The following is a 13,543-nucleotide window of genomic DNA, read 5'->3' as shown; positions in this document are numbered from 1 at the left end:
ATGATCTTCTTGACCTTCCTTTGACACCGGGTGCTGTAGATGTTCTGGAGGGCAGGCAGAGTGCCGCCGGTGATGCGTTTGGTTGCATGCACCACCCTCTGGAAAGCCATGCGGTTGAGGGTGGAGCAGTTGTCTTACCAGGCGGTGCTGCAGCCCGACAGAATGCTCTCAATGGTGCACCTGTAGAAGTTCATGAGGGTCTTAGGGGCCATGCCAAAATGTATGATACGTAACTTACGTCATCCAATTCATATGCTATTGTACAACCAGGTAAGATATTTTACGACCGCTATTCCATTTATAATGTAACCTAACGTAACATATCATACTGAATGGAGTATTACATATTTACATACATTATAATACGAAATGCACTGAGACCATGTTGCAGAGACAGACATACTCTCACACACATGCACACATGCATAGGTTATGTAATACATGTATATCAATTTGTATTTGTATAAAAAATATAAACAGTTATTTATGTGTATTTGCATTTATAACATGACTCTTGGTTGCAGTCATATACTACTAAATAGTGCACTGTTTGTATTGTAATTGTCACGATCGTCTTGAGGATAATGAGTGGACCAAGGCGCAGCGTGTGAAAAATACATCTCTTTTATTTGAGACAAGTGAAACACGAAACAAACACTTATAACAAAACGAAACAACAAACGACCGTGAAGCTACAAACGTAAGTGCAATACAAAAGCTACAAACGTTCTACATAGACAATTACCCACAAAACCCAATGCTTATGGCTGCCTTAAATATGGCTCTCAATCAGAGACAATGAACCACAGCTGCCTCTAATTGAGAACCAATCCAGGCAGCCATAGACATACAAACACCTAGACAAGACACTGACCCATTTAACATACAAACCCCTAGACAATCCAAAAACACATACATTCCCCATGTCACACCTTGACCTAACTAAAATAATAAAGAACACAAAGAATACTAAGGCCAGGGCGTGACAGTAATTTATGTTCTGAGTAACTGTACTGTTTGTCTACTGCCAGCTATCATTTTGTTTTCTGTTTGAAATTGATAGGAGTGGCTTGGTTGTCATGCTGGAGTTTTTTGAGGACTCTGTGGAAAAGCTTCAGAGAGATCGAGAGACTCTCTTCTAGAACAACACACTCCTACAGAGCAGCAAAGACAGTAGCAGAGAAACCCCTCACTAACTGACCCTCTGAACTCATATCAAAGCTCAACAGACACAACACTCAATCCACCAAACTCATTGAGCGCATGTACAGTAGGCTATGTTATAGACCTAGCAATTACCACCAATGCTTTATCAGATGATAGTGGTCAATTAGCCAGGGAGTGTTTACTGCATAGACAATATAACATGTTCTATATCTATGATGTTAGGAGCAACCTTAGGAGCCTCCCAGACAATAGAGGCCAGGGGCAGGCCAACCACCCTGACGCCCAGGGCAACACACCAGGGGATCGGAATGAGCACCATCGAATCAACCCCAGAGTCATAAGACAACTGCAGCTTCCGGTTTAATTAGATTTCCCATGGGCAAGAGGAGCAGAAGCGCTAATCAGCTCCAGTATATCTCCACTACACAGCCCATGTCAGCCCTGCTCTCCTCTCCTGACACACTGGACAGTACACAGCCCTGGTCAGCTCTGCTCTCCTCTCCTCACACACTGGACAGTACACAGCCCTGGTCAGCCCTGCTCTCCTCTCCTCACACACTGGACAGTACACAGCCCTGGTCAGCTCTGCTCTCCTCTCCTGACACACTGGACAGTACACAGACCTGGTCAGCTCTGCTCTCCTCTCCTGACACACTGGACAGTACACAGACCTGGTCAGCCCTGCTCTCCTCTCCTCACACACTGGACAGTACACAGACCTGGTCAGCTCTGCTCTCCTCTCCTCACACACTGGACAGTACACAGCCCTGGTCAGCTCTGCTCTCCTCTCCTGACACACTGGACAGTACACAGCCCATGTCAGCCCTGCTCTCCTCTCCTCACACACTGGACAGTACACAGCCCTGGTCAGCTCTGCTCTCCTCTCCTCACACACAGAACAGTACACAGACCTGGTCAGCTCTGCTCTCCTCTCCTGACACACTGGACAGTACACAGACCTGGTCAGCTCTGCTCTCCTCTCCTGACACACTGGACAGTACACAGCCCTGGTCAGCTCTGCTCTCCTCTCCTGACACACTGGACAGTACACAGCCCTGGTCAGCTCTGCTCTCCTCTCCTGACACACTGGACAGTACACAGCCCTGGTCAGCCCTGCTCTCCTCTCCTGACACACTGGACAGTACACAGCCCTGGTCAGCTCTGTCCTCCTCTCCTGACACACTGGACAGTACACAGACCTGGTCAGCCCTGCTCTCCTCTCCTGACACACAGGGCAGTACACAGACCTGGTCAGCCCTGCTCTCCTCTCCTCACACACTGGACAGTACACAGCCCATGTCAGCCCTGCTCTCCTCTCCTGACACACTGGACAGTACACAGACCTGGTCAGCCCTGCTCTCCTCTCCTGACACACAGGGCAGTACACAGACCTGGTCAGCCCTGCTCTCCTCTCCTCACACACTGGACAGTACACAGCCCTGGTCAGCCCTGCTCTCCTCTCCTGACACACAGGGCAGTACACAGACCTGGTCAGCCCTGCTCTCCTCTCCTGACACACTGGACAGTACACAGCCCTGGTCAGCTCTGCTCTCCTCTCCTGACACACTGGACAGTACACAGCCCTGGTCAGCCCTGCTCTCGTCTCCTCACGCACTAGACATGTTTGGGTTGGAAATTATCATGACTCTGAAGGGGAGAAGCTGAGCAGAGCAGGAGCGAGCTTGGTGGGTCCAATGCTCCTCTGTCAGCTGTTACTCAGAGGAAAGACAGCTGGCTTTGCTACTCCCAAACACACAGTGAAGTTATGATGATTGTCCTGCATGTAGTAACTTCTGTTCATTAATTCCCAAGAAACTAGGTCAAAGAAAGACAAACATAGCCTACTTCACTTACGTGGGATAGAAAACAAATGGACAGACCATGCATGCTAACCCAACTAGCCATTTACTGTTGTGATTTTTGGAAGATGTGTGTAACAGTAATGGTGTTGGCATGGTGGAGACAGGAGAGGAAAGACATACTGTATAAGTGTATCATTGTGGTTTGGATGGAATGATGCGGCCAACTCTCTATTGGTTGTTTAAGATCTTATGGGAGAAAATAAATGTTGCTTCCAGACAGTCAAGGACAGGGAAACTGATGATGCAGCATGAATGAAAGGGGAAGATGAATGGGATTTGTTATATAACTTCTCTAGTTTTCCAAGAACTCAAATTGAGCTTTAATTATGTGTGCATTACCCATATCCCCCACATTGTGTGACACAAAGATCATATTGTTATGTCAATGTTCAATTATGAGTGTTTGCTGTTCTACTACTACTCAATAGTTAGCCGTTTATTAAGTGCTATATTATACATGCATGACAAATTGACTTAATCTAGCATAGCCTACTAAATCTAAATTTGCCTTGATTAGAATGACCATTACAAAAGACTCGCAGAATATACAATTGTCTAATTCCCAGAAAATCTGAACGCTGTAGCCTTCTGTAGTATCCAAATTGCGTGCTACACGTGCGTTTTATTCAATGGCAGAATAGACGAGCGTATTTTATTAACACACAAGGAAATATTATATCATACTGTAACTTGGTAGAAATTGCGTGGCCGCTGGGCGCTTGGACCGAGGGGGGCTGAGCGTAGGCATCAATAAGACCACGAAGGGGGAGTTTCTTCTTGTAAAATGCACGCAAAGCCTCACAAAAATTCCCGGTGATTTCAGATCCAAGAAGGTGGTTTTATCCATGGGAGCACCATTCAAAGTCGAGAACTTTCACTTCGAGTAGTACTGCGGCTCCAACCCTGGAATCTCATTGCATGAACTATTACAGATGGATTAAAATGTATCTGAAATAATTTTAATAATCTATTGTTTTTGTAAGTACAGGGAAGCTTTACATTTTCGATTTTATGAGCATATGTTAATCCTGCGAATTGATATACTTATATTTGAGATATTGAATCCATTCTGCGCAATGCTTACCTGGACATTATGAAGAGCATTTTGCATGCTTGGGAAAGTATAGGCCTACATTGCAGCTACATAATTCTGTCCGCTTCAATTTAACCACTTGATATCGCGCGTGGCTATCGAAAAAAACTGAATCTTGATACGTCTCCAGCGTACACGCAGCGGCAATTACATTTTTGACAAAAATATGAACCGGTTGTGTTTTGCAGTTTTAGTGGTTTTAACCATTGCAGTTGTACGAATGTGTGACTGTCGGAAGGACTCAACAGGTGGTGGACAGGAGATGTGGGATCAGCTCCGGGCGCGAGCCAGGGGGCAAGGTCACTCCGCAGGGGGAGCGAACGACGCTGACCACGCCAGACCATCCAGAGAAAGCTCGCACAGGTCCTCTCACAATGTATCGCACTCCGGTCGCGTGGCTCCAGTCAGCTCATTATATCAACGAGATAACAGGCACACGACGGTAATTAAACCAGTTCCAGCTCCCAATACAGAAGCTTCCCACCCGGCGGACGATTCCACCGTTGCACTAGATGCTGCCCGTAGAGCCGCAAGACAGCTCCGTACCCATCACTCATCACAGTACAGACCCCGAATAATTTACAGACAGAGGAACAAATCCAGCTCCACGCACACCAGGCGCCTTGCAGGGTAAGATTTTGCTTGTTATCGGTATTTTGCCTGCAGGAGTGCGTTTGAGTTTGTCTACAGATGTAGGATCTTAATTTGAGCCAGTATGCTACAGCAGGAAAATAATCCTTTAGGGTTTGATACATTTTTCGTAAGGGAAAATCAAGACTGACATTTCAACGTGGAAATTACAAACTTCTCAAGCCTTTGTAAACCTCAAATACACTACAAGTCAAACACACTCCTGCAACAGTGTGATGAAATTAAGATCCTACATCTGTACCAATCATTTAAATCATTTTTTTTTAAACATAAAACCTGCTGTCTCTTCCCGGGGTTGTAAAGTGAGTATAGGGTTCAGTGAGTGTAGGCCTAGGGTAGTTATGAACACCTGTATCAAGGCTACATATTCGTCATTGGTGTTCAGAGACAGTGATTGATGTTGGTGTCCTGTGGGGAATGTCATGAATAAACACAAGTCTATTAGAGTGAAACTTTTGCTTAGTTGGTAGGCATACACTTGCTGTTACTCTGCTATACAACAATGATTGTATTATACCATCGAGCAGGGTTCCCCAACAGGGGGTGATTTTATTTGAACCCCCAAGTTTTCTGAGCAAAAAATATATGAAAACAACCCAAACATTTTTTAAACATCAAATCAAATCAAATGTATTTATAAAGCCCTTCTTACATCAGCTGATATCTCAAAGTGCTGTACAGAAACCCAGCCTAAAACCCCAAACAGCAAGCAATGCAGGTGTAGAAGCACGGTGGCTAGGAAAAACTCCCTAGAAAGGCCAAAACCTAGGAAGAAACCTAGAGAGGAACCAGGCTATGAGGGGTGGCCAGTCCTCTTCTGGCTGTGCTGGGTGGAGATTATAACAGAACATGGCCAAGATGTTCAAATGTTCATAAATGACCAGCATGGTCAAATAATAATAATCACAGTAGTTGTCGAGGGTGCAGCAAGTCAGCACCTCAGGAGTAAATGTCAGTTGGCTTTTCATAGCCGATCATTAAGAGTATCTCTACCACTCCTGCTGTCTCTAGAGAGTTGAAAGACCGTAAAAACACCAGCAAATCAGCTCCGAGTGATTTACATTTTTGAAATCTGTGCCAAAGTATTCCCCCACGTAATAAAGAGATGTGTGATTGTATGCAAATGTAAACAAGGTTTGAAATTATTAGGTTTTAGTCAAATGTTATATTTGTTTGGAGTTCTTGTGGTCAATTTGCAATCTAAAAATGATTTGTAATTATGTTCCAGCCCCCTGACCATCCGCTCAAGAAAAAATCGTCCCACAGCTGAATCTAGTTGGTGATCTGTAGCCTATGCAGTTGTGTGCTTGCTATCTGAAAACTGGGCGCTTATTTCACACATACAGGCTGGGAAACATTGGCTATATTGTATTCATGGATGTCAAGGGAAGCCAGGCTTCCCCTTTGTCTCTGTATGTGTAGGCCATCTATCTGATGCTGTCTGGTCCAAAAGAGTATGATATTGTTGCGCCTCTAGCATTGAGTGCAAGGGAAGCCAGCGAGCATTTGGCCTCCCTTGATATTTTTTTTGTATAAAATAATAGCCAATCAATGTTGAGCTAAACTGAATGAGCTCAACTGTGAACGGCCCTGGCGCACCAAAACAAAAGTGTCAAGGGAAGCCAGTTTGTATTTGGCTTCACTCCAATCACATCGCACGAGAGCATACGTTTTGACAGAAACTTTGCGCATCTCGTTGTGTTGTTGGCCTCCGGTGGCTAGCTAGCTAGCTAAAATTGGCCCTTTCCTAAATTAGCCATGGATGGAGATAGGGATTTGGACTCGGCCTTAGGCCTATATATCACGGTCGCAAGGCATATGAACTAACAGGTCATAGAGCAAGTAATGCAATTATCACGACACATAGGTTGTAATATGGCATTTTTTTCTGGCTTTGCTTCCCCAGTGATTTTACCCACCCACCTCTACTGTATATTGTTCTAGTCTAATCTAATTAATGAAATAACTCTATATATTGAAGAAAAATATAAACGCAACATGCAACGTTTCAAAGATCTTATTGAGTTACAGTTCATATAAAGAAATTAGTCAATTGAAATAAACGAATTAGGTCCTAATCTATGGATTTCACATGACTGGGAATACAGATATGCATATATTGGTCACAGATACCTTTAAAAAAAGGTAGGGGTGTGGATCAGAAAACCATTCAGTATCTGGTGTGACCACCATTTGCCTCATGCAGCGCGATCACATCTCCTTCACATAGAGTTGATCAGGCTGTTGATTGTGTCCTGTGGAATGTTGTCCCACTCCTCTTCAATGGCTGTGAGAAGTTGCTTGATATTGGCGGAAAGTGGAACACACTGTTGTACACGTCAATCCAGAGCATCCCAAACATGCTCAATGTGTGACATGTCTGGTGAGTACAGTATGCAGGCCATGGGAGAATTGGGACATTTTCAGTTTCCAGGAATTGTGCACAGATCCTGCGCCATGGGGCCATGCATTATCATTCTGAAACATGAGGTGACGGCGGCGGATGAATGGCACAACAATAGGCCTCAGGATCCCGTCATGGTATCTCTGTGCATTCAAATTGCCATCGATAAAATGCAATTGTGTTCATTGTAGCTAATGCCTGCCCATACCATAACCCCACCGCCACTCTGTTCACAACATTGGCATCAGCAAACCGCTCACCCACACAACGCCATACACGTGGTCTGCGGTTGTGAGGCCGGTTGGACGTACTGCCAAATTCTCTAAAACAACGTTGGAGGTGGCTTATGGTAGAGAAATTAACATTCACTTCTCTGGCAACAGCTCTGGTGGACATTCCTGCAGTCAGCATGCCAATTGCACACTCCCTCAAAACTTGAGACATCTGTGGTATTACAAATTTTAGAGTGTATTTTTATCACCCCCAGCACCTGTGTAATGATCATGCTGTTTAATCAGCTTCTTGATATTCCACATCTGTCAGGTGGATGAATTATCTTGGCAAAGGAAAAATGCCCACTAACAGAGATGTAATCAAATGTGTGCACAACATTTGAGAGAAATAAGCTTTTTGTGCATATTGAACATTTCTGGGATATTTTATTTCAGCTCATGAAACATGGGACCAACACTTTACATGTTGTGTTTATATTTTTGTTCAGTGTAATTTCTCTTTGGTCTCTCTCTCTGTTTTCATCATTTTCAGTCGATTCGCAAGTCACTGAATCTCACCTGAGAAATCATCCGAGCTAGGGAAACAGCACCCCTTTGTCTCAGTATGTGTAGCCCATGTATCTGATGCTGTCTGGACCAAAAGAGTATAACATATTGTCGCCGTAGCATTTGATTGATTGATACCAGCAAGCATTTAGCCTCCCTTGATTTTTTCTAAAAGTATTAGCCAATCAGCGTTAAGCTGAGCTAAACTGTGGGTTGCCCTGGTGCAGCAAAACCTCCCCCAAGGGAGGCCAGTTGGAATTTGGCTTCACACCAATCAAATCACTTCCTAAGCAAAATGTCATTTTCAGAAAAACGTGTCTGTTTCTGTGCTGCTTATGTTTATGTCCTGCAGTAGCTAGCTTGCTAAATCGGCCCTTTCTTAAGCCATGGATGGAGATGGGGATTTGGACTTTTGATTTAATTCTCTCTACAGGCCAATGATTATGACGGCGATTCTGATCTAACCATAAATTAATATGTTGTGCCACTGGCCAAACAGAACCACCATCGGTTGTGTCCATTAAAACCTATTTATTTTTGCTAAATGAACCCTTGTGCAGCCAACCCTGTTTGTTCCACAAGACAAAGCATGGCACACATAGGAGAGAGGTGTTTACATTATAATCAGAATGGACTTTAAAAGTTCACCTTGGGTTACAGACATTACCTGAATGTTAAATGGAATATTCTTGTTTGAGTATGTCATTACAGGGCCGCTCACCGAGCCCTATAGGAATCAGGTTATATATATGGCCAATTTCTGAGGGACACTTTATTAGCAATATGAGGATCCATTCTAATTGGGGGATGAAAGCACATACACTGCTGTATAGGCATGGTGAGGAATGCCTAGCGGACTCAATGTCTGACATTGAGTGCCCTGATTTCAACCCCCGTTCTGCTTTTGATATCTTGCTCAGGTAGGCTTTGTTGCTTGGTTCCAGAAAAGCAAACACAACACATACATTGGTCTATGGTTCCCATAGCCTTTCACAGGGAGATTTAGAGACACTCAAGCACCAGTGTGTTCAGCACTAGAGGTCGACCGATTAATCGGAATGGCCGATTAATTAGGGCCGATTTCAAGTTTTCAAAACAATCGGGAATCGGTATTTTTGGACACCGATTTGGCCGTTTTTTGTTGTTGTTTTTTTTACACCTTTATTTAATCTTTATTTAACTAGGCAAGTCAGTTAAGAACACATTCTTATTTCCAATGATGGCCTAGGAACGGTCGGTTAACTGCCTTGTTCAGGGACAGAACGACAGATTTTTACCTTGTCAGCTCAGGGATTCAATCTTGCAACCTTACAATTAACTAGTCCAACGCTCTAACCACCTGCTTTACATTGCACTCCACGAGGAGCCTGCCTGTTACGCGAATGCAGTAAGAAGCCAAGGTAAGTTGCTAGCTAGCATTAAACGTATCTTATAAAAAACAATCAATCAATCAATCAATCATAATCACTAGTTAACTACACATGGTTGATGATATTACTAGTTTATCTAGCGTGTCCTGCGTTGCATATAATCGATGTGGTGCGCATTCGCGAAACAGGACTGTCGTTGCTCCAACGTGCACCTAACCATAAACATCAATGCCTTTCTTAAAATCAATACACAGAAGTATATTTTTTTATACCTGCATATTTAGCTAAAAGAAATCCAGGTTAGCAGGCAATATTAACCAGGTGAAATTGTGTCACTTCTCTTGCGTTCATTGGACGCAGAGTCAGGGTATATGCAACAGTTTGGGCCGCCTGGCTCATTGCGAACTAATTTGCCAGAATTTTACGTAATTATGACATAACATTGAAGGTCGTGCAATGTAACAGGAATATTTAGACTTATGGATGCCACTCGTTAGATAAAATACGGAACGGTTACGTATTTCACTGAAAGAATAAACGTTTTGTTTTCGAGATGATAGTTTCCTGATTCGACCATATTAATGACGTAAGGCTCGTATTTCTGTGTGTTATTATGTTATAATTAAGTCTATGATTTGATAGAGCAGTCTGACTGAGCGGTGGTAGGCAGCAGCAGGCTCGTAAGCATTCATTCAAACAGCACTTTCGCGCGTTTTGCCAGCAGCTCTTCGCAATGCTTCAAGCATTGCGTTGTTTATGACTTCAAGCCTATCAACTCCCGAGATTAGGCTGGTGTAACCGATGTGAAATGGCTAGCTAGTTAGCGGGGTGCACGCTAATAGCATTTCAAACATCACTCGCTCTGAGACTTGTAGTAGTTGTTCCCCTTGCTCTGCATGGGTAACGCTGCTTCGAGGGTGGCTGTTGTCGATGTGTTCCTGGTTCGAGCCCAGGTAGGAGCGAGGAGAGGGACAGAAGCTATACTGTTACACTGGCAATACTAAAGTACCTATAAGAACATCCAATAGTCAAAGGTATATGAAATACAAATCGTATAGAGAGAAATAGTCCTATAATTCCTATAATAACTACAACCTAAAACTTCTTACCTGGGAATATTGAAGACTCATGTTAAAAGGAACCACCAGCTTTCATATGTTCTCATGTTCTGAGCAAGGAACTTAAACGTTAGCTTTCTTACATGGCACATATTGCACTTTTACTTTCTTCTCCAACACATTGTTTTTGCATTATTTAAACCAAATTGAACATGTTTCATTATTTATTTGAGGCTAAATTGATTTTATTGATATATTATATTAAGTTAAAATAAGTGTTCATTCAGTATTGCTGTAATTGTCATTATTACAAATACATTTTAAAAATCGTCCGATTAATCGGTATCGGCTTTTTTGGGTCCTCCAATAATCGGTATCGGCGTTGAAAAATCATAATCGGTCGACCTCTATTCAGCACCAATGTCTCTTTTACTGTAACTGAAAGCAGCGTATGAAGCACTCACGTCAACACAACACTATGGGCTTGATTCCATCATACTTTATAACCAAAAACATCTTATTTATTGTGCTTTAAGAATGCACGTTTGGATTCATGTACTCAGCAAGCCAATGTTACAAAATGTGAATAAAAAATTAATTCCAATCCATGTGGCTGTAAACATGCTTTTTCACTGCACAAACAGCAGGTGCGCAACTTTCACTGGGGACGGGGCATGCCCCCCCCCCCCCCCCCCACACATTCTGAAATTGCAATTTTGTCCCCCACGGTTTTATCATTTGAATGTGATACAAAACGATGCACCGGTGTGCTTTAGGACCATGCGGACGCCTCCGAGTGATCGGGTAGGCTGTTTAAGTGTTTATCCCACTGGATAAAAAAATAAAAAATAATATTATGACCCCCCCACTTCTAAAACCAAAGTTGTGCCCCTGACAGAAAGAGTGTTATTATTTGTTTATCCAGAAACCTAGTTACTAGTTTGATTGAATAGGGCACTGTGAGTTTAAGGGGGTGTAACAGTTAAGGTGCCATAAATCTTCAGAGGCATTACCCCGTGGTAATTCAATTTTTTTTCACCTCTTTCTGATTCATTAGCTTGAAATGAATCCTCTGCTGGTCGTTAGAGAGCGTGTGTCTGCATGACACATTTACTCTTGGAATTCCCGCTCTCTCCTTACTCACCATCTGGTTTCTGGTGAGCCCTCGGGGAGAGGGAGTTTCATACGGTGTACCTGTCATGTCGTCTCCAGCAAAGTCTGTCAGGAAGACCGCTGACTGCTCCAACTCAGAAAACTGCTCAACCTGGCTGCATGAAATGGGTCATGACGAGTGCAAATATGACATCATTGATATTTATATAGCTTTTATGAATGGTTTCGCTATGAAGAGCTTGGAATACTTTTACCATGCTAGTGTACTCTCCATGAGGCTATCAGGAATGATCCATCCATATCAGGGCTCTACAGTGCGACCATTTTACTCGCATATGCGCCTAAATATTTCGCTGTGCACCCTGGAATTTTAATTTAGGAGCACCAGTGCGCCTAGAAAAATAAAGAATTGTAGCTTTAATACCTCAAATATTTTTTCTTTTTTCTTTGATTGCGCCTGCATTTTTCAACTTAGGCACACATGTGCTCCTTCTAAAAACTGTCAGCGTAGAGCCCTGCATATAAGCATCAACATCCCCACAGACCTGGTCTGTTTTGTGTGGTTCATATTCATAATTTATCTTTATAAAAATGTAGGACTATTTTATGGGAGGTATTGTTTTCTAAGTATTGTGTAGTTCTTGAAAAGGTAAAGGTAATTAATTACCTTCCTAGCAACTACTTTGCTAAAATCTGATTGGTCAGATGTGTATTAATTGTCAAAGGAGAACAGTTGACTTGATGCATGTTTGTGAATGTGGTCAGTTCATCATTAAATGTGCAAAAGAGTTACTGGTCACCATCCAGTGTTTGTCTACACAGAGAGTCATCCATCCATCCACCATCTAAAGAACTCTCAAACTAGAAAAGCAACAGCTGTCTGACCAGGTGATGTTAACAGAAGGCAGACAGTCCTACTGTATCCCTGTGTTTACACTCTAACAGTTTACTAGTCATCTCCTGACTCAGACCAGATATCGTACCGTATCTGCATAAGTCATACAATCACTCAGCAAACTGCCATTAATATCTTGTGGCAAGATGATGGGAGGTCGATTTATGCAAGCACTATTGTTTTAGGTTTCGAATTTGCCCTGGAGTTGCTCTTGTGGTGTGGTGGCTTTTCGTGTATTTCCCTGTAAAAATTGGCCAGTGCTGTTGTTACTGATTAAAGTATGTAAATAACCCAGTTATTACAGTTTGCCTGGAGATTTATGTAATGCTTTTCCTGTTTCTCCTCTTCCCTCCTGGGCTCAGATAACCACGTATTTGTTTTCACTCTAGACTCTATGCAACACAGAGAGAGAGTGGTGTGTGGCTCTACACTCATAGATAGAGTTTCATGCTTTGCCTGAAAATGTTATTGCATCAAATGCAATTATGTTCGAATCTCTAAGGTGCTCCTTCAATAGGCCAACCACATTAAGGGATGTGGAACTATAGTGGGGTCAGAATTAAATCTCAGATAGGAATGTTATGGTTTGAGACCATGAACATTCAAACCATTTCCCTTATGAATTATGAATTGTGGGGTACTGTACTTCCTGCATGCCAGTCCATTTTAAACATTACGTACAGTATATATTACATATCCCATTTCTGTCTCTCTCTCTGCAGGCCTAATGTATGTGGAGGTCACCAGTGCTGCTCTGGATGGGCTGTGGCTTCTGGGACCAACCGCTGTATAAAGCGTAAGTATTCATATCTGCCCTTAGGTAAACAATTATTAATGATAATCTGGATCCTTTGGCATGACTGTCTCGTGATCATCTCTCTCAAACATGTCTCAAGTTGTTAACTGCTCATTCTCAGGCTTGGCCCTGCGTATGAAACACACCAAATCCAATGCCTACCAACTGTGCAAGAATATAGTGGCAGGTGGTATTACGAGTGTGTCAATATTCCCTCCATGGTCATGTTATTCATGTAGATTTGCATGCTCTATCATGTAGAGTTTTAACATGGAAATGACCGGTGCTTAGCATTTGGCTCGCTCTGTTGGACGCAAGCACTTCATTTTGGGTGTAACTGCACTATTTTTACCAC

General features: G+C 43.0%; 1 protein-coding gene across 1 annotated transcript in view; it reads left to right on the top strand.

Annotated features, from left to right (window-relative positions):
• Positions 1–3,832: 3,832 nt before the first annotated feature.
• Positions 3,833–13,543, top strand: part of LOC129811654 (latent-transforming growth factor beta-binding protein 2-like) — a 149,552-nt gene continuing 139,841 nt past the window's right edge. The window contains exons 1-2 of the mRNA XM_055863125.1: positions 3,833–4,752; positions 13,115–13,188. Coding sequence (XP_055719100.1) covers positions 4,289–4,752; positions 13,115–13,188 — 538 coding nt within the window. The 5' untranslated portion in view covers positions 3,833–4,288. The remainder of the gene's footprint in view (positions 4,753–13,114; positions 13,189–13,543) is intronic.

Source organism: Salvelinus fontinalis, chromosome 15, assembly GCF_029448725.1.
Source record: "Salvelinus fontinalis isolate EN_2023a chromosome 15, ASM2944872v1, whole genome shotgun sequence".
NCBI lineage: Eukaryota > Metazoa > Chordata > Actinopteri > Salmoniformes > Salmonidae > Salvelinus > Salvelinus fontinalis.
This window is presented reverse-complemented; position numbering and strand designations above follow the sequence as displayed.